The sequence below is a fragment of the Fistularia commersonii genome, chromosome 9 (assembly GCF_037954325.1).
Source record: "Fistularia commersonii isolate RoL2024-O1a breed Wild chromosome 9, RoL_Fcom_v1.0, whole genome shotgun sequence".
NCBI lineage: Eukaryota > Metazoa > Chordata > Actinopteri > Syngnathiformes > Fistulariidae > Fistularia > Fistularia commersonii.
Window position 1 is genome coordinate 16,713,597 of NC_141292.1, and position 27,189 is coordinate 16,740,785.

At 40.2% G+C, this 27,189-nt stretch overlaps 3 protein-coding genes across 3 annotated transcripts; 1 reads left to right on the forward strand and 2 right to left on the reverse strand.

Annotated features, from left to right (window-relative positions):
• Positions 1-14: 14 nt before the first annotated feature.
• cldn5b (claudin 5b) lies at positions 15-5,236 on the forward strand. Its single transcript, XM_086152785.1, has 2 exons — positions 15-500; positions 3,366-5,236. Exons 1-2 carry the CDS (start codon positions 48-50, stop codon positions 3,555-3,557), a joined length of 645 nt encoding a protein of 214 aa, XP_086008911.1. The 5' UTR covers positions 15-47; the 3' UTR covers positions 3,558-5,236.
• Positions 5,237-5,243: 7 nt separating this feature from the next.
• Positions 5,244-15,205, reverse strand: acads (acyl-CoA dehydrogenase short chain). Its single transcript, XM_086152784.1, has 10 exons — positions 15,100-15,205; positions 12,618-12,778; positions 12,393-12,542; positions 10,718-10,829; positions 10,485-10,636; positions 10,236-10,406; positions 10,027-10,164; positions 8,523-8,618; positions 8,389-8,445; positions 5,244-8,307 (listed from the first exon to the last, which is right to left on the reverse strand). Exons 1-10 carry the CDS (start codon positions 15,125-15,127, stop codon positions 8,155-8,157), a joined length of 1,218 nt encoding a protein of 405 aa, XP_086008910.1. The 5' UTR covers positions 15,128-15,205; the 3' UTR covers positions 5,244-8,154.
• Positions 15,206-17,156: 1,951 nt separating this feature from the next.
• crybb1 (crystallin, beta B1) lies at positions 17,157-23,351 on the reverse strand. Its single transcript, XM_086152822.1, has 6 exons — positions 23,189-23,351; positions 22,904-23,047; positions 22,175-22,293; positions 21,847-21,979; positions 20,516-20,658; positions 17,157-17,397 (listed from the first exon to the last, which is right to left on the reverse strand). The coding sequence occupies exons 1-6, from the start codon at positions 23,321-23,323 to the stop codon at positions 17,220-17,222; spliced, it is 852 nt and encodes a 283-aa protein (XP_086008948.1). The 5' UTR covers positions 23,324-23,351; the 3' UTR covers positions 17,157-17,219.
• Positions 23,352-27,189: the final 3,838 nt, after the last annotated feature.

Consider the following 27,189-nt stretch of genomic DNA (forward strand, 5'->3'; position numbering starts at 1 on the left):
GAGTCTATATAACCCGGCGCGCGCGGCGTGGAGCCCACATTGCCACGATGCTCACGGCGTGCCTGGAGCTGCTCGGCCTGGCGCTGTGCGTGTCGGGCTCGCTGCTGGTGATGGTGGCGTGCGGCCTGCCCATGTGGAAGGTGACGGCGTTCATCGACTCCAACATCGTGGTGGCGCAGACCATCTGGGACGGGCTGTGGATGTCCTGCGTGGTGCAGAGCACCGGTCAGATGCAGTGCAAGCTGCACGATTCGGTGCTGGCGCTGGCGTCCGACCTGCAGACGGCGCGCGCGCTCACCGTGGTGTCGGCCGTGTTGGGCGCCGCCGCCGTTTGCGCCACGGTGGCCGGCGCGCAGTGCACCAACTGCATTCGGGATGAAGCCGCCAAGGCCCGGGCGGTGGGCGCCGGCGGCGTGGCGTACCTCGTCAGCGGGATGCTGGCGCTCGTGCCGTTGTGCTGGATGGCGAACAACATCATCGTGGACTTCCACAACCCGCTGGTGAGGTGTTGCTCCTGTTCCCCGGTAGAAAAGAAGGAAAAAAATGATATATTTTATATGAGTTAAAAAATATATGAGTTAAAAAATTAGTTATTACAAATGTTATTACTATGTTATTACTATGTAATAACATGCTATTACAATGTTGTTGTTACAATGTAATAACATGCTATTACAATGTTGTTACAATGTAATAACATTTACTAACAACTATTAAGACTTTATCGCAACATTGTTATTACTATGTAATAACACTCTATTGCAACGTTAATATTACAATAGAACAACATTTAATTAAAACTATTATTACAGACCACTGCAAGGTTGTTGTTAGTATGTAATAACACTTTATTGCAACATTGTTATTACTATGTTATAACATTTTGTTGCAAGAGCGTGATTACCATCTAATACCATTTAATTCCGCTATATTATTACAATGTGATAACATTTAAATACAACCAACTTATTACAATGTAATAAAATGTAATTACAACTATGTGATTACAATGTGATAACATTTAATTACAGCTATATTATTACAATGTTATAAAATGTAATTACAACTCTGCAATTACAATGTGATAACATTTAATTACGCTGTTTTAACAATGTAATAACACTTAATTACAACTCTGTTATTACTATGTAATAACAGGTAATTGCAGGCGTAATTACACCTACTGCAATATCAGTCTTTGCTAATTGAGAACGAGAAAAAGTTAATTATAGTTAATTACAACTATGTTATGACTATGTAAAAACACTTACTATAACTATTGTTATTACGAAATAAAACATTTAATTACAACTATGTTATTGCTATGTAATAACACGTGATTACAAGTGTAATTAGCAGCTAATAGAAGTATCGGTCATTATAATGATGTCATTAACAGTTAATTTCAATTAACATTGAAACTACATAATTAATCATTGTAATTAACTAACTATTCAGTACAACTGATTTAATTGACAAATATTTTCAATGATGTTTTAGATACTTAATTGAAACTACGTAAAATCATCAGTACATTGCAACTTTGCAATTAAAATGTAATTGGAATTATAATCAAAAGCATTTTCCATGACTGTAATAAGCAGTTTATTACAAAAAATGAAATTTAAAATGTAATTAAAATGGAACCATTACTTTCGGAATAAGGCTAAATCTTCAGCAGTCACCATATGATACTTAATCTTCATTTCTAATTCCTCCTGTTTTTAATTGATTGTAATCACAAATTCTAAAATGAAATTAAATCCAATTATTAATTTAAATTTTGACAGAAATTTTCTCTAATTTCATGGGATTTTTTTCCCCATGAACATGAAATTGAGGGAAATGTTTTTTTATTCTTTTAAAAACTGCTTGCTTGTTATGTATCTGATTAATTAACTAATCAATTAACTCATTAATTTACAGATAAATTACAGAGATTTTACACCTTTGTTACACTTATTCTTAGAAATCTAAAAATATTACAAAAAAATCTAAACATGTGAATAAATCTAGCTTTATTAGCTACTTTGCATTTAATCCAGATATGTTAACAATTACCACAGTATTGGAGATTTATTAGTCATTTTAATGTTTTATTTTAAATCCCAATTTAATCCCGATGAAGTAGTTATTAAATCCTTATTCCAGATTAGTAACAGTGACTTATTCCAGGTTGATTAGACAGATAACCAATCTGTTAGTTAGTACAGATTAAAACCAGATATTAGTGACTGCAGATTAATTAGTTACCACAGAATTAATCCAGATGTTTTGCTAATTTAGATTATTAAAGATTAATGAAAGGGGGATTAACGATCCATTACCTTTGCTATAGAATTAGTGAAACATTGATTACACAATTATTTCTGATTAATTACAATAGGATTAGATTAATTAGTTAAAAAAAAGAGCGATTATAGATTAATTACAATGAGATATAATTGAGTTCCGTCATTACAGAATTATTCCAGATAAATTATGACACAGTAATTACAGATTATGGCTTAATTAGCATTATTACAGAATGCTTTAAAAAACATTTTACAGAATAATTGCAGATGTCATTCCATAGTTATTACAGATTAATTCTGATGGGATTGAGATTAATACATTAAAGATATATTATTATACAGTTATTAGATTAATTTTGGGGAAATAGATTCCATAATAAATTTAATAAATTATTTCGAAAAAATAGATTAATAAGAACGTTTTAGTCTAGTTATTACAGAGTTATTACTGATTAATTTCAATGGGATTTACATCAGAGTTAACAGAATTGTCACAGATATGTTATTATAAATTTATTACAGATTAATTACAGGAGGACTGGATTCTAAGTAATATTACTGAATTATTTTAAAATATGTTGTTACAGATTAATTACATGGTACTTAGATTAGTTATAATAGAATTATCGCATATATATTATCATGCGACTATTACAAGTCAATCACAGGGAATTAGATTAATTAGTTATTATGAAATTATCACATATGCAGTTATTAAAGATTAACAACAGGGAGGATAGTAATATTACAGAATAATTTATTTTAAAAGTTGTGACAGAATATTACAGATTAATTTAATGAGGGTTTAGATTTATTAGAATTATAACAGTGATCTGCCCGATTAATTAAACAGTTATTACGCAGTTATTACCAATTAATTAAAATGGGATGGCGATTAATTTCAGTTATAACAGAATTTTCACAATATGATTTTACAGAATTACGCGCTCGTTTCCCGTGATTTCAGTCCTTTCTTATAAATGATTTCCTCCTCATTTCAACTTAATTTCAAAAATGGATTCATTCCATTATTGCTGAATGAGCTCACCTGCCGCCGCCTTCCCGTCGCAGGTCCCGCCGTCCAAGAAGCGCGAGATCGGCGCCGCCATCTACGTCGGCTGGGCGGGTTCGGCGTTGCTGTTTCTGGGCGGGTCGCTGCTTTGCTGCTCCTTCTCGCAGGGGGTTCGCGGCCCGCTGGCCCTCAAGTACGCCCCAACCAAGGCGCTCGCCAACGGAGACTGCGAAAAGAAGTACTACGTGTGAAGACGTAGCTTGCCGCCGCCGCCGCCAAACAGACATTTTTTTTGGTTTTCGGTGCTCGGTGGCGCCCCCTGGTGGTCGAGGCCGGTCGGCGTCAACCTGGATACGAAGTGGTAAACACCGTTATACCATGAGTCGATGAAAATAACGAAATAAGGTGGAGTTTTTTGAGTGATTTGATTCTTTGAGAAAAAAAATGGAGTTTTCGAGGACAGAAATTGACATTTTCAAGTAAAAAAAATATTTTGAGTGATTTTTTTTTTTTTTTACTTTTTATGTTAAAATTCAGGGACAGAAATTGACATTTTCAAGTAAGAAAAAAATATTTTTGGAGTGATTTTTTTTTTTTACTTTTTATGTTAAAAAAATTGAAATTCTCAAGTGAAATTGTTATTTTTTTCCGAGTGAAAAAAATTGAAATGTTCAAATTTAATATACTGATTTTTTTACACTGAGAAATTAAATTTTTCAAGCTTTAAAATTTTCAAACTTGAGAAATTGAATTTTTCAAACTTGTAAAATTAAATTTCTCAAGTTTGATAAGTGCATTTTTTGATTAAACTAAGTTTTCAAGTAGCAAAGAACTGATTTTTCAAGGGAATAAATACATTTTTTCAAGTAAAAGACAGAATTTTTCTAGTGGAAAAATTGTATTTTCAAGTAAAAACTCAAATTCTTCATGTAAAATAGTAGACGTTTTCATGTCAGAGAAATACATTTTTCAAGAAATTGAATTTTTCAAGAACAGAAACTGACATTTTCAAGTAAAAAAAAATTTCTTTTTAGTGAATTTTTTCTTTTACTTTTTATGTTAAAAAATTGAATTTTTCAAATTTAAAATACGGAATTTTCACACTGAGAAATTAAAATTTTCAAACTACTAAATTTTCAAACTTGAGAAATTTAATTTTACAAGTTTGAAAAATTCAATTTGTCATGTAAAAACAGTGCATTTTTTGATTAAATTAAGTTTTCAAATAGCGAAAAACTGATTTTTCAAGGAAACAGATAGAAGTTTTTAAGTAAAAAACTGAATTTTTCTAGTGAAAAAAATGAACATTTTCAAGTAAAAACTCGAACTCTTCAAGTAAAATAATAGAATTTTTCATGTCAGAGAAATACATTTTTCAAGAAATTGAATTCTTCAAGTAAAGAAAACAGAAAAAATTGAATTTTTCAAGTTAAGAAAACAGAAAAAATGTATTTTCAAGTAAAAAAACATTTTTCAAGTGACAAAATTGAAATTTTCAAGTAGAATTTTTTTTCAAGTGAAAAAAATTGAGCCTTACAAGTAAAAATTTGAATTTTTAGGCAAAAAACACATTTTTAGAGTGAAAAATTGAATTAGTCAAGTAAAAATGTCCTTTTTCTTCAAGTGAAAAGATTGAACTTTACAAGAAAAATTTAGATTTATTAAATTTAGTAAAAAGGGCATTTTTCATGTAAAGAATTCGAACTGTTCAAGTGAAATATTCTGAAAAATATTTCCAACATGTTTTTAATGTTTAATGAAAATCCGAAACAAATGTATCCCTATATTAAAATCCCTACTTAGTTTATCACTGTGACAACAAACAGATGAATGCGACCAACAGGATTGCAGCCACGGAATGTAAATATCCTTTTTTTATTGTTGTATTTTTTTTTTTTGTAATAATAAAAACTTCAGCTTTTATTAAACATTCAGTTTTGTCATCTTTTATTGTCCCACAATTTATTTCCATTTATATATATATATATATATATATATATGTATATATGTATCCACACATTCAACAGAGACAAGGGTGAACGGTTTCACGTCTCAATATGTGGCGCTGTGATTGGTCCAGAGTTAAGCCCCGCCTCCTGACCAATCAGGTTAGTATGGTTGCTCTGATTATTGATAACAAGCTAATGCTAACATATTTCTTTATTGACAGAATGACAGAGTAAAAGAAAAACAAAAGGAAATTAAAAGTGATGTTTACTAACCTCTGGTTAGCATATTGAGCTAGCGTGTGTGTGTGTGTGTGTGTGTGTGTGTGTGTGTGTGTGTGCCAGCCAATCACAGCGGCGGTAGCCAAAACAATGTAAAGTGCCGCCGGCGCCAAAAATGAAAGGAAGCGAGCGCCGGCCAGAAAACCTTTCTTGCTATTCAACTGGGGTTTCTCACACACACACACACACACACACACACACACACACACACACACACACACACACACACACACACGTCTGAAAGTAATAAGCAGATTATTGCCACTTTTGAAGTATTATCATGACAATAATAATTTCATCCTGTATTTCATTTATTTTACACAAAAATAAATTAAAAAAATTGAAACTAAATCATATTTTTATTTACTTAAATTTGGGTGGAAATTTTCTGTAATTTAATGAGCCTTTATTCCCCCATTAACGTGAAATGTATGGATATTTTTAAAAACTGCTTTATTTGTTATTTTTCTGCGTCATTAACTCAATTTATTTACAGATTAATCACTTAATTAATAACTACCTTACATATAAATCCAGGGTTATTACAATATTTTTTTTTACAAATATTCTAATAAATCTAAAATAAATAATAATAAATAAATCTAAACTGGATGTATGAATGACTGAATTAACAATATATATTATTTTGGCTTTTTAAATGTTCATCTATTTAATTCCAGCTTGTGTCTCAAGTGTCATCGCCACATAAACTCACATATTACAATTTGGTATCATTGTTTATGTTGCGTTAAGTCATTTTCAATCTTAAATCTTAAATAATAAATGAAGTAAAATTCAAATAATGTAAAATAATGTAAAAGTAAAATCAACACATTTAAATGATACAAACAAAAACATTTGAATTCTTCTATCCTGATGTCCTGGACTTAAAGGCTGAACTTCATTGGAACAAAAAAAACAATCAGAACAAAACACACACACACACACACACACACACACACACACACACACACACACACTACCCAGCTATCAGCGCCATCAGCTGCAGGAAACTGGGCCAAGCAATCAGGACCACTCACGTGCACAAACAAGGACAACACACACACACACACACACACACAGGGTGGGAGATCCCCGCCCCACGACCAAACAAAGAAACTGGGTCAGAAATCATGCCACGGCGGACAGCGCCACCTAGAGGATGGATGAGGAAGAGTCTAGGATGGAGAGGGATTGATTTGGAAGAAACCACCGGAAAAAGTGAAAGTTGAAAAAAAAAAAAATGTGGAAAAACCAAAGTATAGCGATGGAACTACAAATTATCAGGTCAGAAAAAACTACATTTCCCAGAGCTTGCAGCTATACCTCTGTCACACAATGTAATAATGCGTTTGTAGCCTCATTGTTGCTCAAATATGCCAAAAATATTTCAAAAAGTGCTGGATTTGTGTTTTTATTTGTGCGTTGGGTTCGAGTTCTGTGGCGGCAGGAAAAAAAAAACTGCAGTATTCTGAAAATATACATGATTGCCAGTAAGTATCGCGATGGAACTACAAACTCTCAGATCAGAAAAAACTACATTTCCCAGAGCTTGCGCCAATACCTCTGTCACACAATGGAATATATAAAATATACATGATTGCCAGCAGGTGGCTCAATGGCGCCCCCTGCTGGTTGAACTGTGGAACTGCAAGGGCTTCATCTCACACACACACACACACACACACACACACACCTCAGGCATGACCGAATTAATGTCATTATTAACGTAAATCCCACATTTTATTATTATTTTTTGTGGCTGGAAGAAGAAGCCCCGCCCCCTGACCTCTGACCCCGACATGAGGTAAATCACATTCTGCATGTTAAAATAAATAATGAGCGTGAAGGGTCTGGAGCCAATCACAGCGGCCCCTGAGGCAGGAGGCGGGACTTAGCCTGGACTGGAGGCGGGGCTTAACCTGTCAATCATACAGACCGTTCAGGGTCTTCAGCGAACCTTCTGGGCGCTTCTGGACTGAGGATGGAGAACCCAGGCAGGAGCACCTGGAGAACACAGAGAGAACCCAGGCAGGAGAACCAGGAGAACCCGTGTGACCAAATCCAAACCTGGTTCCTCCTCGGTGCGGCGAGCCGTAGCGTTCCCCGACGAGGACTCGTCAGATCCAGGTTCTCCGGTTCTCCTTCTGGGTTCCACCTCCTCCCGGCACTTTGTGATTCATCATTATTATTGTTGTGATCTTGAAGGCCACGGCGGCGCTTCCTTCCTGTCATTAGAAGAGGAGTATACAGTGTCTCTTCCTCCGTGGCGATTAATTAATCGGGCGATTAATTAATTGCGCGATTAATCTGTCAATCCCACTGACGGTGCTAAATCCTGGCACAAAACAGGTGAGTTCGTGTTGCTCCTAGATGGGGAGGGGCCGCCTCTTCCTCCTCAAGCGCATGTCCTCAGCTTGGACGATCAATTAATCGTCCGATTATTAAATTGTCTGATTAATTAATCGAGCGATTAATCTATCAATCGACCGTGTCGGTGCTAAATCCAGGCACAAAACAGGTGAGTTCATGTTGTTCTTAGATGGGGCGGGGCCGCCTCTTCCTCCTCAACCGCCTGCCCTCGGCTTAGGCTCCGCCCCCTCCCTACCGCCGCCGCCGCTCACGACTGATACTCCTTGAGGATCTGGCCGGCGATGACCAGCCGCTGGATCTCGCTGGTCCCCTCGTAGATCTCCGTGATGCGGGCGTCGCGGTAGTGGCGCTCGGCCGGCATGTCCGTCACATAGCCCATCCCGCCCAGCACCTGGATGGCCTGGGAACACACACGGGAGGGGGCGGAGTCTATACAAGGTCACCTGATGGGTGAGTCTACGAAACGGCGCAGACGTCCTACCTGGTGCGAGCAGAAGGTGGCGGCCTCCGACGCCGCTAGCTTGGCCATGGCCGCTTCCTGGAGAGACGTGAGGTCAGAGAGGACGACGAGGCGTGGCCAGACAGGAAGTGGCGGCGGCGGCGATGGCGGCGTACCTTAGTGAAGGGCATCTTGGCATCCCGCAGCAATGCCGCCTTCCAGGTGAGCAGGCGGGCGCTCTCCAGCGCCACCGACATATCGGCGAGCTTGAACTGCAAGAGGGCGGAGACAGGGGTTAGCATCTGCAATGGCGAGGTTCGGCCACTGGGGGGCGCCAGATGGCCACCTGATCGTGACCTGATAGTGCTAATCTAGTGCTAGCCAATTTAGGTTAATCTTAATTCATTTTAGCAATTAATAATATGAGCGGTAGCGCCATTGACATGAATTGCACCAGGGTGGAAGCAGGAGTTACTGACTGTAATGACTCACTTTGGCCACTAGGGGGGCACCAGAAGATGCCTGTATAGCACTGATTTAGTGCTAGCCAATTAAAAGTTAAGATTAATTAATAACTGAGAATAATAATATTAGCCAATAATATTAGCACCCAAGCGCAACCGACACGTCTGCTAGCTTGAACTGCACCAGGGCAGAGACAGAGGTTAGCGCCTGCAATGGCAATGTTCGGCCACCGGGGGCGCCAGAGGGCCACCTGTTCGTGTCCTAATAACCGGATAGCACTTAGCTAGTGCTAGCCAATTGGAAGTTAATAACAATTAATTTTAGCAAATAATAATACTAGCAGTAGCAACACCAACATGTTAGGTAGCTTGAACATGATAGCACCGATCTAAAGCTAGCCAACTGAAAGTTAATATTCCCAACAAATAATATTAGCCACTAATATTAGCTCTCCAGTATCCAAACATGTCGGCTAGCTTGAACTGCACCCGAGATGAGGGTTAGCAGTTGCAGTGACCCAATTCTAGCACTGGGATGCTTGTTAGTGTCCTAATAACGCTTCCACTGGTTTTCCCTTTAGTATCACTTTCTTGACGTAGCGCAGTATAATCTGATCAATAGCACTGATCTGGAGCTAGCCAATTGAAAATGAGCATTAATCAATATTAGCCAATAATAATAATATCTTGAACTGCACCGAGGCGGAGACAAAGGTTAGCGGCTTCAAAAAGTAAATTAATTTCAGGCTTTCCAGCATTGCCCTTAAACGCAGCATGGTCCAATCAAATTGCTCAGTTTGGGAGGTAGCCAACTAAAAGTGACTATTAATTAATATTAGCCAACAATAAGATTAGCAGTGCCGCCGTGTCCGCTAGCTTAAACAGCACCAGGGCAGAAACAGGGGTTAGCGGTAGCAATGACACGGTTTCGGAGGTACCTTTTCTAACAGCGTTTGTTTAGAATTATAGGTTTCCCTCGTTTTTGAAGTGTCCCAAAACACAACATCGCCCGCACAATAGCGCTGTTTGGAGAGCTAGCTACTTATTAGCCAATAACCAATAGATTACAGCAGTGGTTGATTGATTATCTTGACTGATGATGATATTTTGGTTCACCCGATGTCGATTTCGCGCTAGCTCGCGTGCTTAGCCGTTAGCACGTTTGGTCTGTTTTAACATCAAGCTAGCCCGGTCGTGGCGTTAGCATGCGGCTCACCTGCACGGCCTGCAGCTTCCCGATGGGCGCGCCGAAGGCGGTGCGTTTGTGAGCGTAGTCGGCGGCGCAGTCGAGGGACGCCTGGGCGATGCCGAGCGCCTGCGCCGCGATCCCGATCCGCCCGCTGTCCAGGGTTTGCTGCGATGGCGAGCGAGGTCTTTATTTACGCTTTCCCGTCCGATCAGACGCGCGGGTCGGGTTCACGTTACCATGGCGATCTTGAATCCCGCGCCGCGCGGGCCTAGCATGTTCCCCAGCGGCACCCGGCAGTCCTCCAGGATGATGTTAGCGGTGGACGACGCCCTGATGCCCAGCTTGTCCTCCTTCTTGCCCAGCGAGAGCCCCGGGTGGGGCATCGGGACCAGGAAGGCGCTGATGCCCTGCGGGCGGGAGCGGGCGGGGGGGTCGGTTTCCACGGCGACCGGGGGCGTCACCGCGGCAACGGACGGCGGACGCACCTTGTGCTTGAGCTTCTTGTCGGTGGTGGCGAAAACGACGACGGCGGACGCGTCCCAGCTGTTGGTGATCCAGGCTTTGGTCCCGTTCAGGACCCACTCGTCGCCTTCCTGCCGCGCCACCGTGGAGGCGGCGCCGGCGTCGCTGCCGTTCCCTGCCGGTACGAACCCGGACGGTCAGAACGGCGGCGCCCGGTCGGGAAAACAAACGGCGGCGGCGGCGGCTAGCGCGTCACCTGGCTCGCTCAGGGCGAAGCATCCCACCCGCTCCCCGGAGGTGAACGGCCGGATCCAGCGCTCCTTCTGCTCCTCGGAGCCGAACTTGAGGATGGGCCCGATGTAGAGGGACTAGAGGGGGCGGAGTCACAGCTCAGCACGCCGGCGCCGACCGCCATTTTGAACAAACGTTGATATTTAATGTGATCGAGTCAAAATTCAGTTCCTCCGGTAAAACAAGCTGAAATGCTACTATTATTATTCCGGCCCCCGGGTTTGGTTAGCTGTTTTTAAAATAAGAAAAATGACATTTATACATAGCAGATAACATGTAAACAAGTAAATACACTATTTTACGGACCAGACAAAAAAATGCATCGTGAAGAAAAAAACATGTATAAGTCACACTGGACTATTGGAAACTAGCTGGAACTAGTTGTTTGGTATGTTAGTGTAACATATTGAAAGCTATTCAGATAATTAGCATACACAACTTAGCATCCACCGCCGTTCTCCAGTCCCTCGCTAGTTTCTCGTTCCCTCCGAACTTTCTCGATTAGCTCGATTGGCGTTTTCAACAGCTCGTAATCCGCGGAATATGATTTGCGTTGAGTCTGTCTCGGTTGTCTTTATGTGTTGACGTTTCAATTTTAAATTTTCCGTGGCGCTGGAGTCGCAGGAGTAGCTGATAGCGGCGCAACTCTCGCGGCTATCGGTGTGAAAATAACAAACATGTGATTTTTTTTTTTTTGTTTGTATTTCAAGATGGCCTATTTTTGTTATTTATGTAGTCGTTGATTTTTATTTTTATCACTCTGTCCATATCGTTAAGTTCTAGTTGTGTATTTTTTTCCCATTGTCATCCCTGATGTTGCTCTACTTATCTGCCGTCTATTTGTTCCTGTTTTTTTTATTTTTTGTCCTGTCTTCTGCCTTTCTGTTAAATTTATACTCCTATTTATTTCCTTTTTTCGACATTATAACCGTTACGCTGCCGTGACAAATGAATTTCCCCTACGTGGGATCAATAAAGTTTATCTTAAATAGCGGTAGATATTTTAAAATAGAAGTCGCAGGATCGGCCAAACCATGAAAAAAAGTGCAACTTATAGAAAATGACGGTGCATAACAAGTGGAAATATACTGCTCAAAAAAATAAAGGGAACACTTGAACAACACAATGTAACTCCAAGTCAATCCCACTTGTGTGAAATCATAGTGTCCACTCAGGAAGCAACACAGATTCATTTTGACTTGTTTTAAGGACATTACATCAAAGTTGGATCAGCCTGGAGTTTGTTTTTACACTTTAATGTTGAGTGTGATTCCTAATCCAGACCTCCATGGGTTAATAAAATTGATTTCCATTGATCATTTTTGTGTGATTTTGTTGTCAGCACATTCAACTGTGTAAAGAGCAAAGTATTTCATAAGAATATTTCATTCATTTAGATCTAGGATGTGTTTTTTAAGTGTCCCCTTTATTTTTTTGAGCAGTGTATATAAAGCGGTGTTTACCGGCTGCACGCTTCTAATGTGATGCTAAATGTGATTAGCACACTTTGCTACGTTGGAGAAAGTGAAGCCGCTCTTCTTTGTAAAACCATCAAACTGTCACCGTTTCTCACCCACTTCTCCGTCTCTTTTTCCACCAGTTAGCTTCAGGTAACCGCCGAAGTCAAGGCGTGTACTCACGTTGTTGACGGAAACCACCACGCCGGTGCTGGCGCAGCCCCGGCTGATCTCCTCCACCGCCAGGCTGTAGGCCAGGTAGTCCATCCCGGCGCCGCCCAGCTCCTCGGGGACCTCCATGGCGAGCACCCCCATGGCCCCCAGCTCGGCGATCTGAGGCGGCGGCGAGAGGCGGTCAACTTAGCGACGCTAATGCTAAAAATACCGCCGCTAGGTGTGTGTGCGGACCTGTTTAGCCGGGTACAGGTGCTCTCTGTCCAGCCCGGCGGCGATGGGCGACAGCTCTCTGTCGGCGAAGTCCCTGCAGGTTTGTCTGAGGATCTGATGGGTCTCCGGCAGCTGGGCCAGCTGGGACACACCACGGCAACCGGCGAGACACACCCCCAGGGCTGTCACACACACACACACACACACACACACACACATACTGTCAGTTCTATTTAGCCTGGTTAGCATCTGGCTAATCTCTGCTGCAGTTGTGCCAGCGAAACACAAGAGTGGCGCCTTTTTTCAAGCTAACGCTGTGGAATAGCGCGCATGTGTGTGTGTGTGTGTGTGTGTGTGGTGCAGGACAAATGAACAAAAAGCTGATTCCCCCGCGCGATAACACACAGTCAGGTAGTGCTACATGTAAAATACAAGTTAACGTGCTGTTTAAAGTCAAAGCAAAACTTTCCGGCTCCAGTTCAAGTCCGGAAACTAGCCTCCGCCTCCAAAAGGGAACCTTTTAGCTTTGCATTAGCACGGGCGGTGAGCATTAGCCACCGAAAACCGAACCCCCGAAGAAGAGGGGGAGGATGACACGATAACATGGATAACATGGAGGTGGAAGCTGCCATGGCGTTTAGGAAGGGACTACTTCCTGAAAACAATCTGTTCACAAAACAAAATGGTGTTTATGCAAGAAGAAAACTCTGGCTAGCCGCTAGCCGCTAGCTGGGGTTCATCAGTCACGCTACTACGTCAGTGGCGTGCACGCTCCCGCCGAGTGTAATGTTTTTCTGCTCTTCTTTTTCCGGAAGACACCCTCTCCATCGGTTTAAAACCTTGTCGCTAGCAAGCTTGTAGTTAGCATTAGGCTAGCCCATGTTGATGCAGCCATTGGCTAACGTTAACATTTCCCCGCGTTGTTTACATCTGGCTGCAACCCGATCTGCATTTTATCATTATTATTATTATTTATATCCTTGTTGTTGTCATGCCATTCTCACCCTGCTTGTCCAATTTTGCTCGTTATTGTTTTTTTTCCCCCATTCTGTTATCTATTATCATCCTCGCTGTTGTTGTATGTTATATTTATATTCATATTTATTGATATAGTTATTGTTGCACTGCTGTGACAATAAATTTCCCCAATGGGGATCAATAAAGTATTGTCTTATTTATTTATGACTAGCTGTCTGGCTTCATTGCGGACGGCAAAATAAGAATTTCACTGCACAGGGAAACAAGATAAAAACTTGTAAAAATAAAAGTTTGTATATAATGAATATTATATTATTAAAAAAAAGATATAAAGCTAAACCTGGATAAGTGGTTCCATCCCAGTTATTTCCCACTAATTTATTTTGAATAGCCCTTAAAATGATGAATAACATCTATTCATCCAAAGAACTATTGAGATTTAATATTGAAAATAATATTTTGTGAAGACAATATTGAAACCACAAACTGTATATTTTTCTCATGTGAACAAGTTTTTGGGTCTGAAACTCAATAATGGATTCAAGAAAGATTTTCATCATCATCGGTTTCTCTCTCAAGAGACGATATAACATTTGGTTTACTTTTAGGAAATCAAAGAGATGAACTCTATCTGTGTTATTTTAAGTTTGGCCAAATTCTTCATGCATAAAAACAGAATGCAAAATTTTTTACCCAACTTTACCTTCTATAAAAACGATTTCGGATGTGATAAAATATCTTTAAAACTTGTAAAAAACAGACCCAAAAAATGAATGAAATTCCCTTAAATCCATTAAGCTAAATCCATTTAAACATTATTTTCCACGCGTCTCGACTCTTGCTACTCTTAAAGTTATTTGATTGTCTGCAAAATAATATCTTTTATGTATTCTCATGTCAGTTAAATGTCACTGATGTACGAAATTAGCTATGTTTGTCTGCTTGTTTATATGTTTGTTTACTTCATAAGTTCAATAAAGGTTATACCAAAACAGTGTGTTTCGATTAGCTCCTCCGCCTTGCCGTTAGCTTGACGCTCACATCTGGGTGAAAGGTCACTCCTTCACCTAAGGTCGACTGGCGCGGAATCGCTCGAAAATCGATTAAAAATCGATATAAGTGAAATCGATAACAGAACACGTGACCGGAAATCAGTTTACAAGTGACCGGTTTACTGATTAGTCCCAAGCTAGCTAGCAAGCTAACATATGTTATTGAAGGTTAGCCTGAGATGCTAGCCGGGAGGGACGTGACGACAGCGGCTTCTCCCTCCGCAACCCACCGACCGCGTCGATACAAAAACGGACACATTTTCCAAAATGTCCCCGGTGAACGAAACCGCCGGAATCGATCCACGAAACACCGGGGGAGTTTAGCATTCATCGATACACCGGCTAAGCTAACAGGTTCCGTATGCGGCTCTATGACACTCGGCTAACTTCGAAGCTAACAGCTAAGTCAACTTTTTAAAAACAACTTTGAGTTGTTTTGGTGTTGTTGTGTCGCTGGATTTGTTTTCACCCACCTTTCCGTGCTTTGAAAAGCGCAGCCATGGTTCCTGCCACCCAGCTCCGGGTTCTCACACACACACACTCACACACACACTTATATCAGCGGACACGCTGGTATTCAGAATCGATGCGTTGCCTTCAGGGACCGTCGGAATTTTCAGTTTCCACGTTCATCGGGGGGTTTCAACTCGATTTGTTTGGCGTAGAATATTTTTTTATGATTTTTTTTTTTGTTGATAAAATCTATTAAAAACAATATTTGCACGTCGATGTATCCCATATGTAGTTTTCAGAGTGTGTAATTGTGATTGTGGGTTGAACACACACATTTTCGATTACCCCGAAGGCATCGCGGGGTGAACGTCATGCACAACTCTTGTTTTGTTTTTATTTATTATTTCATTTTTCTATATTTATTTTTTTATTAATTTATCTGTTCGTCTAATTCCCCGAGGAAAATGAGTTGTTTTTACTTTAATCTAATTATATCATGGCTTTTCTTCCTCCACACGGATCTTAATACTTAATATTACACTTCATGTTATTTTACCCGTATTGCTTTGTCATTATTATTATTATTGTTATTATTATTATTCGTGTTAAAAACTGCAAAAATAAAATAATGACTACAATTTCAAAATCAAAAAATTAAACTCCACAATTCAATATGAATCAACTTTGGTATGAATACTGTGCATTGTGTTTATAATTGTGACTTTGAGCATTTTTATTAAATTATGTCATTATCATCACTCAATGAATTATTTTGTTAGATAATTTTTAAGGAACATTGTTGCTATTATTCCCTTATGGAAAAAATGTATCATTGTGTTTCGATGAACAATATTTTATCATGAACATTATAAAATTAGAACATATATTATCTTATTATGAACTCTATGTGATTATTATCTTAAAGTGTAGATTATACTATTATTGTACTGCAAACATTATGTTATTATTATTCAAAGTGAACATTATATTTAATTGTATTATCAACATATGTTGTTATTATAATCTTAAACTTATATGAATATTATGTTACTATTATCTACAATGAAACTTATTATTATGTCATTGTGAACATTATGTTACATGTTTACAGAATATTATCAACGGTGAACATTTTGTTATTATTAACTTATTCTGATCATAACAAGGTCATAATTATATTACCATTACATTATAACGCACATTATGTTGCTATTATTTTACATATTATTATTCATAAGAGCATTATATTATTATTATTGGTATTGTGCACATTACATTGCAATTATCTTACAATAACATGCTATAATATACAGGACTGTCTCAGAAAATTAGAATATTGTGATAAAATTCTTTATCGTCTGTAATGCAATTAAAAAAAAACCAGAAAATTACTTTTGTATGACATTTTTGTAATTGCATTACAGAAGATAAAGAGGTTTATCACAATATTCTTATTTCCTGAGACACTCCTGTATGTTATGTGTAATATTATTGTTGATAATAATGATAATAATCATCGTCTTATATTGAACATTGTGATATTATTGTCTCATAAGGATCAATATGTTACTATTACCTTATTGTAAAGACTTATGTTGTTATTATGGTATTAAAAACACAATTTGCGTCAAAAACTAAACGACGACATTTAAGCTCGTCACGTTTTGTTTGCGCGGCCGACCTGTCAGTTAAAATAAAGGTCACGGGCTAGAAAAAAAAAAAAAAAAATGTAAATATGAAGAAGCGCCCGGCGGGAGGAAGACGAGAAGAAGAAGAAGAAGGGAAGGAAAAAAAAAAATAAAAATCAATAAAGTGCACCAGGCCGTGTGCTGTCTGAGGTTTTTCACAACACGTTTATTTTTCTTAGCACCATAAAAAGTCAGTTACGGTCGTTCGGTGTCGTACTCTCGTTCTGTCTTTCCTTTTTCGGGATGGAGCGATGATGGTGAGGGAGGGGAAGGAAAGAGGAGTGAGGGGCTACTTTTCTTCTTCTTCTTCTTGTTTTGGTTTTAATCGCAAGGAAGAAAGAAAAGAAACACGGGGTCGGGATAAAAAGCCGCGTGGCTACAACAGCGCCGTCCGGCCAGCAGGGCGGGGGGGGGGGGGCGTCGGGGTCAGGGGTCACGTCGGAAGTGGGGGCTCACTTGCTGGCGGTGGTGAGGTTGAAGCAGCCTCTCTGGTGGAACTGCATGTCCCTGATGCGACGCATGGACTGGATCTGGGGCTGGAAGGCGGAGAAGTCGTTGTAGTGTCTGTAGTCGCCGCACTCGAACAGGTACTGGTAGCCTCGGTAGCCGGGGTACTGGTAGCCCACCCACCTGGGGGAGGAGAGGGGGGGGACATTCGGAGATCATCATGTGTCAACAAGAAATACAAGAAAAAAAAAAAAAAAAAAATTCTGCGTACATTTTAAAAAAAAAAATTTTTTTTTTTTTTTTTTTGAAATTTTTTTAAATTAATTAATGGGAAAATTTAAATGAAGCTCCTTTCCGGACGGGTTCAGGATTTATTTCACTTTTTTATTTTCAGCATCCAGACCTTTTTTGAGAATATTATAGAATTATTTTTCTTGGATTTTTTTGAATTTTTTTGAATTTTTTTAAAAACTTTTAATTTAACGCATTTTTTTAAAATGTCTCTCTTCAGATCATATTGTTAATGTATATCTTTATATGTACAGTTCCTTGTTTACTTCCGCGTGTTCGATTTATTTCTCGGTCGTTGATGGTAGTTGCTATGGCGACAACCCGCATCTGAGTTCCGCGCTCTGATTGGTCCGTCGCGGCGTGCACAGAATCACACAGAACACAACACAGAGACGTGAGAACCGGCCGGTTCGTGGGTTCTCTCTTTATTTTCAGCGTCCGTGAGAACGTTCCCCGCAGAACCTTCTGCTAGGGTAACGTTTAGCGCAGTTATTTTTTTTTTTTAGGGTTTGTGCAAAGTGCTGTGGTGCCGGCAGGCCACTAGGGGGCGCTCTTGCACTGATCGCTGTCCTACAGGGTCTTTAATGAAGCTTGGTGAGGAGGTTCTAGACCAAAAGTCGGGCCTCCACAACCTCCACAGAATGAGTTCCTGGAGATGACTCGCAATGTTCCTAAGGAGCTAGGAAGCTCAGTGTGAAGGTTCTAGACAACCTTTGGAGGTAAAGTTAGTCCTCCACAAACTCCAGAGGGGTACCAGTGAGGCTCTAGAGGTGACTCACAATGTTCTAAGGAGCTAGGAAGCTCGGTGTGAAGGTTCTAGACCACCTTTGGAGGTAAAGTTAGTCCTCCACAAACTCCAGAGGGGTACCAGTGAGGCTCTAGAGGTGACCCACAATGTTCCAAGGAGCTAGGAAGCTCAGTGTGAAGGTTCTAGACAACCTTTGGAGGTAAAGTGAGTCCTCTGCAAGCTCCAGAAGGGTACCAGTGAGGCTCTAGAGGTGACCCACAATGTTCTAAGGAGCTAGGAAGCTCAGTGTGAAGGTTCTAGACCACCTTTGGAGGTAAAGTTAGTCCTCCACAAACTCCAGAGGGGTACCAGTGAGGCTCTAGAGGTGACCCACAATGTTCCAAGGAGCTAGGAAGCTCGGTGTGAAGGTTCTAGACAACCTTTGGAGGTAAAGTGAGTCCTCTGCAAGCTCCAGAAGGGGTACCAGTGAGGCTCTAGAGGTGACCCACAATGTTCTAAGGGGCATCAAAGAAGCCGTCTTCTCGGTAAGGAAGCTCTAGCCAACCAGTAGAAGTAGTTGGTCCTCCACAAGCTCCGCAGGGGTACCAATGAGTTCCTAGAGATGCCTAACAACATTCTCAGGGTCTTCGGATGAGCTAGGAAGCTTAGTGAGAAGGTTCTAGACCACCTTTGGAGGTAAAGTGGATCCTCCGCAAGCGCCACAGGGGTACCGGTGAGGTTCTAGAAATGACACAACTTTCTAGGTGTCTTTACAGGAGCTCGTATGCTCAGTAGGGACGTTCTAGCCGATGAGGTGACCAATGAGGTGACCAAAAATGTTCTAAGGGTCTTTACAGGCACTCGTCTTCTCAGTAAGGAGGTGCAAGACAGCCGTTGGAGGTGAAGTCTAGTGGGTCTACTAATATCAGGTACTCTTGGGTGGTTCTCGAAGTTCCAGATGGTGAAGATGGACAAGTGAGGAATGAGGTTTGCAAGATCTTTAAAGAGGTTCTAGGATACCTTTGCAATGTTCTGCAGGGTTCTTTAAAAGGTTTGGCAGATTCTGGAGAAGGTATCGGCCACATCGATGAGGTTCCAATGGGAATCTAGGGTTCTCCAGTGCGGCTCTAGAAGGGACCAAAGACGGTCCAGGTAAACCTCAAGATGTAGTAGCTTTGGAAGACTTTGGTGAGGTTCTCAAGATGGCCGTTGACTTTACATCGTCTTGAACAAAACCTGGATGGCATTTTAGACACCCCGGTTCTGCAGTCCTTAGGTCTAGTCATGAATTAGATCTTCTGTAGCTCTAAGGGGTTCCTGTGGTCCCCAGAGAGGTTTGACCTTCTATCAGGACTAGAGAATGCTCCATGAGGAGGGTCCAGGAGTTCTACTAGAGCTCCCGAGGTTAGTTCCTAAAGTGTTTTGGGAAATTTGGGACCTCCAGGAGGCAAATAAGGACTCCGGGGACCACAAGGGAGTTTTTTTAGGGCCATTCAAGAGGGCCGAAAGGTACCTAGGATCCCCTGAGAGTCCCCTCTGGAGTCAGGGGACTGTGGAGGATATTCTAGAGATCTTTAGAAATGTTCCTGAAAAGCATCTCGGCATCTTCGAAGACGTTCCGGCGGTTCTTCACCGGGATTCGGCTGTTCTAAGGAGGTTGCAGGAGTTGTCCTGGAAGTCCCTTCCAGGGGTCCATCCGGAAATACCACCCTTTGTCGCTCATCTGTGTTTCCCCAGGAGGTTCTACATATCAACCGAAACGTTCTAAGCATTCTTTGAGGGAACTCTTGTGGGATTGGGGGGGGTTTTAAGGACATGCAGGGAGGTTAAGCGAGACCGTTGTCAAAACAGCAGCTTCCACCGGTGTTTTTTAAGGAAACCCCCGCCGCCGCCGCCGCCGCCGCCGCCATCTCCGCCTGTGAGACGGACCCCGAGGCGGATCCAGCGGCCAGTCGGACGCCATGTTTGGCTTACAAATCATGTCAATGTCAAAAATTCCTGGCTAAAAATAACCCCCTTCTGCAAAGAAAACACCGCAGAGTCCAGCTCCGAGCCTTGTGATGACACGCCGTCACGGTTCCCTTTTTTTTTTTTTTTTCATGAACGACCGCATTGTGGCGGAACTCGAGAACGCCACGGGGGTTCAAAAAAAAAAACTGACACCGCGGTAAACAAATGTATTTTTTTTTTTTGTGTTTTCGCAGCTCACGTTCCGATTTCCCTCCGCCGCGGTCGCTCGCCACTGAGCGCGCTCAGACCCCGCCCCCTCCGGCGTGTACTCACGATCCTCCGGGAACCCTCACGCTGCCCACTCTGTCGCAGAAGCCATGCGCCCAGAGGGTGGGCACGTCATCCTCCTGGATCTCCATCTTGTTGCCCTTGAAGTCAGAGAGCTCATACAGGCAGATCTTGTGCTCCATGCTGTCCTGGATGGGGGGGGCAGAAGGTAAGTGGGGAGTCGGGGGGTTCGAAAAAAATCCCGTTAGCTTAATGAGTGTTAGCTGTAAGCTAACATTAGCGTGTTGGAAATTCGCTGTTGTTTCATAACATCGACGGTACGTTGATTAGCAACCCGCTAAACAGGGTTGGAAATCAAAACGAACCAAAAGAGTAGCCTCAGTGGTGCGATGCTACGGTTAGCTCTGCAACGCTAGTCGGCTAGCTCGCGGGTAGAATCCGTGGTCGCGTGTGCCGAACAGTGACTTGAGGAGTGAGACTCGGAACTTTCCTTCCACCCGTTGACGCCGCCGCGACCTACCGCTCCTGACGGTTACCATAGCAACGCCTCTGCGTTGCCATGTCGATCGACCGCCGCACTTGGATGGGAACAATGGGAATAATGGGATGGGAATAATTTACAATAGCTACCAAACCGTATGCTAAAATCGGCTAATTCTAATGTAGCTTCTTTCGGGGCTACGTACGTGACAAAAACTCCGGTTCGCCCTCGCATAACCACGAAACGGTCACGCTACTGCCGACAAGGACTCCGATTCGGCTACCGCTATGTCATGCTAAGATGCTAATCAGGCACGTCGGTTCAATTTTTGCGCCAGACGAGCCTGAGCGGAAGCCCAGAGAGTCTGCGGCATTGCGACACATTGGAAAGGTCAGGAAGTTGGACGAAGGTATACGCGCAAAGCGGCAAAATCCGTCACATCGTCGGCATATGTGCGCACTTTGCTAATGCTACCGCCAAATATCCAGCCCCACCTACTGCTTGCCCTGAGGAGCTGCTCCTCCTCCTAACTTCCTGAAACCGTCTCCATTGCCCTTTGACCCCATTCACCGACTCTTCAACCGACTCTTCCCAAATGCGGAATCGGCACTTCCGGCACTTCTTGGTGAGTCACGCTAGCTGGTGAAAAACTAGGCGGTTAGCCCGTAGCGAAGCACGGGAACCCCAACGGGGGTTCTCTTGCGCAACAGCACCGATACATGGACCGATGAGTCGATCGAACTAATCGATGGCGATAGGCTACTCGATGGTCGCTTCTTTGAGCTTTTCCCGGTGTTTTGGACCAATGGACTCGCGCACTTTAGCTTCTCCAACCAGGAAGTCGTGGACAGATCAATAAAAACCAAACTCCCGCCCCTCCCCGTGGGGCTCCTACCATGCGGATGGGCCTGAGGGACATGAGGCAGTCGCTGCGGTAGGAGTTGCTCCAGGTGTCCCAGCGAGGATACTCCCCCTTCTCCAGGATGAACATCTCCCCGCGGAGGTTAGTCTGCTCAAAGGCAACAAAGCTGGAGAGGTGGGGGTGGTGGGGAGGGGTTTGGGGCGGTAGAAGAAGGGAGGAGGCAGGGGGCGGAGAAGGAGAAGGGAAAGAGAAGGGGAAGGGAAAGCGGGATTAGAGACTTGGGGAGTTGGGGGTTAGGCTACATTTGGGGGCAGAGTGAGGAAGTGGAGGTTCAGGATTTGGGGGCGGGGTCTAGACTTACGGGCCGCTCTCCACGATGATGCTCCGCACTCTGTCCAGGCCGCGGTCGCACACGTTCATGCACTCGGCCTGCACCTCGATCATCCTGCCCTGGAAGTTCTCCTGGTCGAACAGCATGATCTGGACACAAGGGCGGGCGGCGAGGGTTAGCGGAGGGGGCGGGGCTTCTGAACCCTCCCTTTTTCTTTGGTTAAAAAAAAGTGAAAAAAGTGAAAAAAAAAAAAATCTATATTATCTATAACTGTATATGATTCTCACTTTTGTTGTATTTTTTCAAAAAAAAAAAAAAAAAAGATTTTTTTGGGGGTTGTTTTTCTGAGCAAAATAACGAGATTGAAGTGAGAATGACGGGGAAATCTTGGTTTCTGCGCCGATTGTCCGAAAGTCGTCGAGATGTTTTACATTTCAATGTATTTCAATGTATTTCATTTATAAATCATATTAATGATTATTGCTAGCAGGCCTCCTGATAGCGTTAGCTCCCTTTTTTTTTTCATTTTCTAGCTCACTCCACTTCCTGCTCTCTGTTAGCTTAGCACTTCAGTCTATCCTCCGGGAACGCTCATTTTTTTCCGACTAACCCCTCCTTTCGAGCCGAGCCCGGAGTGAACCGGGAGCTGATTCGTAAAATCCGAACGACTCACCGATTCCCATCCAAGTGAGCGATTCGTCCGGGTAGACGAAGGCATTTTTTCGCTTTTTTTTTTCGCTTCTCTCGGCGCGGACTCACTCTGAAGGATCCCACGCCGGGCTCCCCGGTCTTGGTGGCCTTGCTGGAGGCGGCGGGGGCGGGGGCGCCCTTGTCCTTGGCGTCGGTGCCCTGGCTGGAGGCGGACTTGGCGGTCTGAGACATGGTGAGGGGCTTCAGGAGAGTCTAGCGACGGGGGAGACGGACTGTTTTTTTTTTGTTGTTGTTGTTGTTGCAAACATAAAGGGGGATCTGGAGGGGTTGGACTGGTGCTTGTTGCGGCGCGTGTGTGTGTGCGTGTGTGTGTGTGTGTGTGTGTGTCCTTACCTGCGTTAGTACAGCTTGCAGTGCCGTGTGAGGGAGTCTGGCTCGTGCTGGTTCCCTCGCCGAGCGCCGGCCTTTTATACCCTGGCAAAGGCCGAACGCGGAGCCTCGCCGCACAATGGAAAACCCCCTCGTCATCACTGTCCACCCGGCGCCGGCGCTCGTCGCAGCACCTGGAAACGCCAGCGGCCCCCGCCGCCGCCGCCGCCGCCCCCCGACACACACCCTGCCTGTAAGCACTTTGCTGTCAATGGAAAACCCTGAGCGCGGCGTTTTCTGGTGTGTTGGTGCGGCTCTGTGGAGAGGGGCGGAATGCAAAGGTCACAAAGAGGTAATAATCCTCACACACACACACACACACACACACACACACACACACACACACGCAGAGCTCGGCGTTCAGACACACAAATACCTATTCTGTCCTCTCCGGCGGCCAGCGGTCTGACACCTGCCTGAACCGAAGCCTCGGACGACGAGGATCCGCGGCGCAAAAGCGGAAAGGATTAAAAAATAGAAATAAAAAAAAATTATCAAAAAATTATTATTATTTTTATTTTTTTTTTTTTTCGAAATATCTGAATCTGGAGAATAAGAATATTAGTGATTATAAAATAATCAGGGATTGGATACAGAATAATATCAAATAATCAAATAATAAATGAATAAAAAGGATGAATTAAAAATTAATAAACAAAAAAAAATAAAAATAAAAATGGGAAATATCTGAATCTGGAGAATAATAATATTAGTGATTATAAAATAATCAGGGATTGGATACAGAATAATATCAAATAATAAGATCAAATAATCAAATGATAAATGAATAAAAAGGATGAATTAAAAATTAATAAACAAAAAAAAATAAAATAAAAATGGGAAATATCTGAATCTGGAGAATAATAATATTAGTGATTATTCAATAATCAGGGATTGGATACAGAAAAAAAACAATAATTGTAAGTTGAAACTGAGATGAGCTAAAAGTAGATAAAAAGAAATTAAATTTAAAAAAAATGAATAAAAACTCAAAGGGATTGAATTTAACATTCAAATGATTTTTTTTTTTTTGAAATTAGAAATGACACTGAATTATAATTTGATAGCAAACAGAAAGAAACGAGATCATGAAAATACATGAACAAATGAGCTATAATGTATATAATATATAATATAATATATATATCTATTTTAAAAGAATAACTTAATGTCACCGAAAACAGGAAAAATACTTTTTTTTTAAATAAAACAAAATGAAGCAATAATTATATCAAACAAAACAAAATTATACAAGAAATGATTAAATGATTGCATTAATAAATAAAACAAATGAGATAAAAGTGGATATAACTGTTTGAAAAATAAAATTAATAAAAAAAAGAAAAAGAAACAAAGTAATTGAATTATATATAAAAAAGGGAAATATCTGAATTTGGAGAATAATAATATTAGTAATTATAAAATAATCAGGGATTGGATACAGAAAAAAAAACAATAATTGTAAGTTGAAACTGAGATGAGCTAAAAGTAGATAAAAAGAAATGGAAATTAAAAAAAATGAAAAAAAAACTCAAAGGGATTGAATTTAACATTCAAATGAATTTTTTTTTTTTTTAGAAATGACACTGATTTATAAATTGATTGCAAACAGAAAGAAATGAGATCATGAAAATACATGAACAAATGAGCTATAATATATATAATATATAATATAATATATATAAAACTATTTTAAAGGAATGACTTAATGTCACCGAAAACAGAAAAAATACAAATATTTTTTTTCTAAATAAAACAAAATGAAGCAATAATTGGAGCAAACAAAACAAAATTATACAAGAAATGATTAAATGATTGCATTAATAAATAAAACAAATGAGCTTAAAGTGGATATAACTATTTAAAAAAACAAATGAATTAAAAAAAAAGAAAAAGAAACAAAGTAATTGAATTTAAAATTCTAATAAATTGTTTTTTTTTAGAAATTAATCAAATGTAAGCACAAACCGGCTTGAGAAAATAGAAATAAATTAGATAAGGAATAATACATTTAAAAAAACCTTTAAAGAAATCACATTTAATATTTGAAAACATTCTTTTAGAAACAAAATCACATTTGTGATCAAGTCACAATTTAATCAAATAATAAATGAATAAAAAAGGATGAATTAGAAATTAATAAACAAAAAATGTATATATATATATATATATATATATATATATATATATATATATATAAAACTAAAAAACAAAAAAATCCAATAAATTAACTTTTTCACAAAAAAATAACTGAGAAAAATCTATAAAAAACTAGAATCACTATCAAATATAAAAAAGTGCACAGAAACCTTGAAAGCAAACACATTAAATATTTGAATCCATTCTTAAAAAATATAATCAACTCATAATAGACTCAAAAAGAGGAGTTAAAAATCATTTTTAAAAATTGCAATGAGAAAATGTATAATATCTAAAAACCAAAAAAATTCTAATAAATTAAGTTTGTCAGAAATATCAAAATAAAAATAAAATAAAATCTCCCCAAATCAGTCAGAAAAAAAAAGAGCACAATCACTATCACATCCGAAAAAGTGCACAGAATCCTTTAAAGCAAACCTATTAAATATTCGAATCCATTTCTTAAAAAATAAAAATCACATTTGTGATCCCGTCACAAAGATATCCACTCACGAAAAAAAAATAAAGATGAGTTAAAAATCATTAAAAAAAAACAAAAAATGTTTAACTAAAAACCCAAAATATTCTGATAAATGAAGTTAGTCAGAAAGTAGAGTTTCATCCCGGTATCACCTGAAGGAGTTGCCGTGGCGACGGCGGCTCGACCTTTGACCCCTGCAGGACGGGGGGGGGCGCCGGCGTGATAATATGGGGCTTTACGGGCGGATCATAGGCTGGATTATGGCGGCGTTCCCACGGCCGAGGCGGGATTATCGCCACGATACGGCCAGATTAGGTGTCGGTTAATCCGGCCTGTAATCTGAGCGGCTCGTAATCTCGCTACGCCGGCACCTCCGGATTTATTTCATCGCTTTGTGATGATTTTATTTTAAAAAATAAAAGGGTTCAAATATTTAATGTGATCATCCTATCAAGGTTTCTCTGTTTTGTTAAATTTGATTGTAATTTTTTTTTTCAACATGATTTGAGGAGAATTTACTTTGTTATTTTTGAAAAACTGAATTGATTAGATTTTTTATTTTTTGAATTTTTATTGATTTTTTCCTTTTTTTTTTTGCATGTTTAATTTTCTTAATGATTTTTAACCATTTTGTCAAATTTGATCGTGTTTGTAATTTTTTTTTTCAACATGATTTAAGGTGATTTTTCATTGTTATTTTTAAAAACCTGAATTGATTAGATTTTTTATTTTTTGAATTTTTATTGATTTTTTCTTTTTTTTTTGCATGTTTAATTTTTTTAATGATTTTTAACCATTTTGTCAAATTTGATCGTGTTTGTAATTTTTTTTTTCAACATGATTTAAGGTGATTTTTCATTGTTATTTTTAAAAATCTGAATTGATTACATTTTTGTTTGTTATGAATTTTTAAATTTTTTTTCATTTTTTGCTGGTTTATTTTTTTTTAATGATTTTTAACCATTTTGTTAAATTTGATCGTGTTTGTAATTTTTTTTTCAACATGATTTAAGGTGATTTTTCATTGTTATTTTTGAAAAACAAAATTGATTACATTTTTATTAGTATTTGTACTGAATTTGTATCTGTTTTTTTTCCATTTTTTGCTGGTTTGATTTTTTTTAATGATTTTTTAACTAATCATGTTCGTAATTTTTTTTCAACATGATTGGGGAGAGTTTTCTTTGTTATTTTTGAAAACCTGAATTGATTAGATTTTTTTTTTGTTTTGAATGTTTTCCCATTTTTTTTCCCATTTTTTGCTGGTTTAGTTTTTTTAATGATTATTAGCATTTTGTCAAATTTGATCGTGTTTGTAATTTTTTTTTCCAACATGATTTGGGGG

Excerpts from the sequence above, each read along its gene's own strand:
- cldn5b (XM_086152785.1), top strand. The coding sequence starts at position 48 with ATGCTCACGGCGTGCCTGGAGCTGCTCGGCCTGGCGCTGTGCGTGTCG. Across the intron at positions 501-3,365 it reads TGGACTTCCACAACCCGCTG|GTCCCGCCGTCCAAGAAGCG; the intron begins GTGAGGTGTTGC and ends TTCCCGTCGCAG.
- acads (XM_086152784.1), bottom strand. The coding sequence starts at position 15,127 with ATGGCTGCGCTTTTCAAAGCACGGAAAG. Across the intron at positions 10,165-10,235 it reads CGGGATTCAAGATCGCCATG|CAAACCCTGGACAGCGGGCG; the intron begins GTAACGTGAACC and ends TCGCCATCGCAG. Across the intron at positions 8,619-10,026 it reads GGAAGCTGCAGGCCGTGCAG|TTCAAGCTCGCCGATATGTC; the intron begins GTGAGCCGCATG and ends GCCCTCTTGCAG.
- crybb1 (XM_086152822.1), bottom strand. The coding sequence starts at position 23,323 with ATGACGAGGGGGTTTTCCATTGTGCGGCGAGGCTCCGCGTTCGGCCTT. Across the intron at positions 22,294-22,903 it reads CCGGCGTGGGATCCTTCAGA|ATCATGCTGTTCGACCAGGA; the intron begins GTGAGTCCGCGC and ends CCTTGTGTCCAG. Across the intron at positions 20,659-21,846 it reads CCCTCAGGCCCATCCGCATG|GACAGCATGGAGCACAAGAT; the intron begins GTAGGAGCCCCA and ends CCCCCCATCCAG.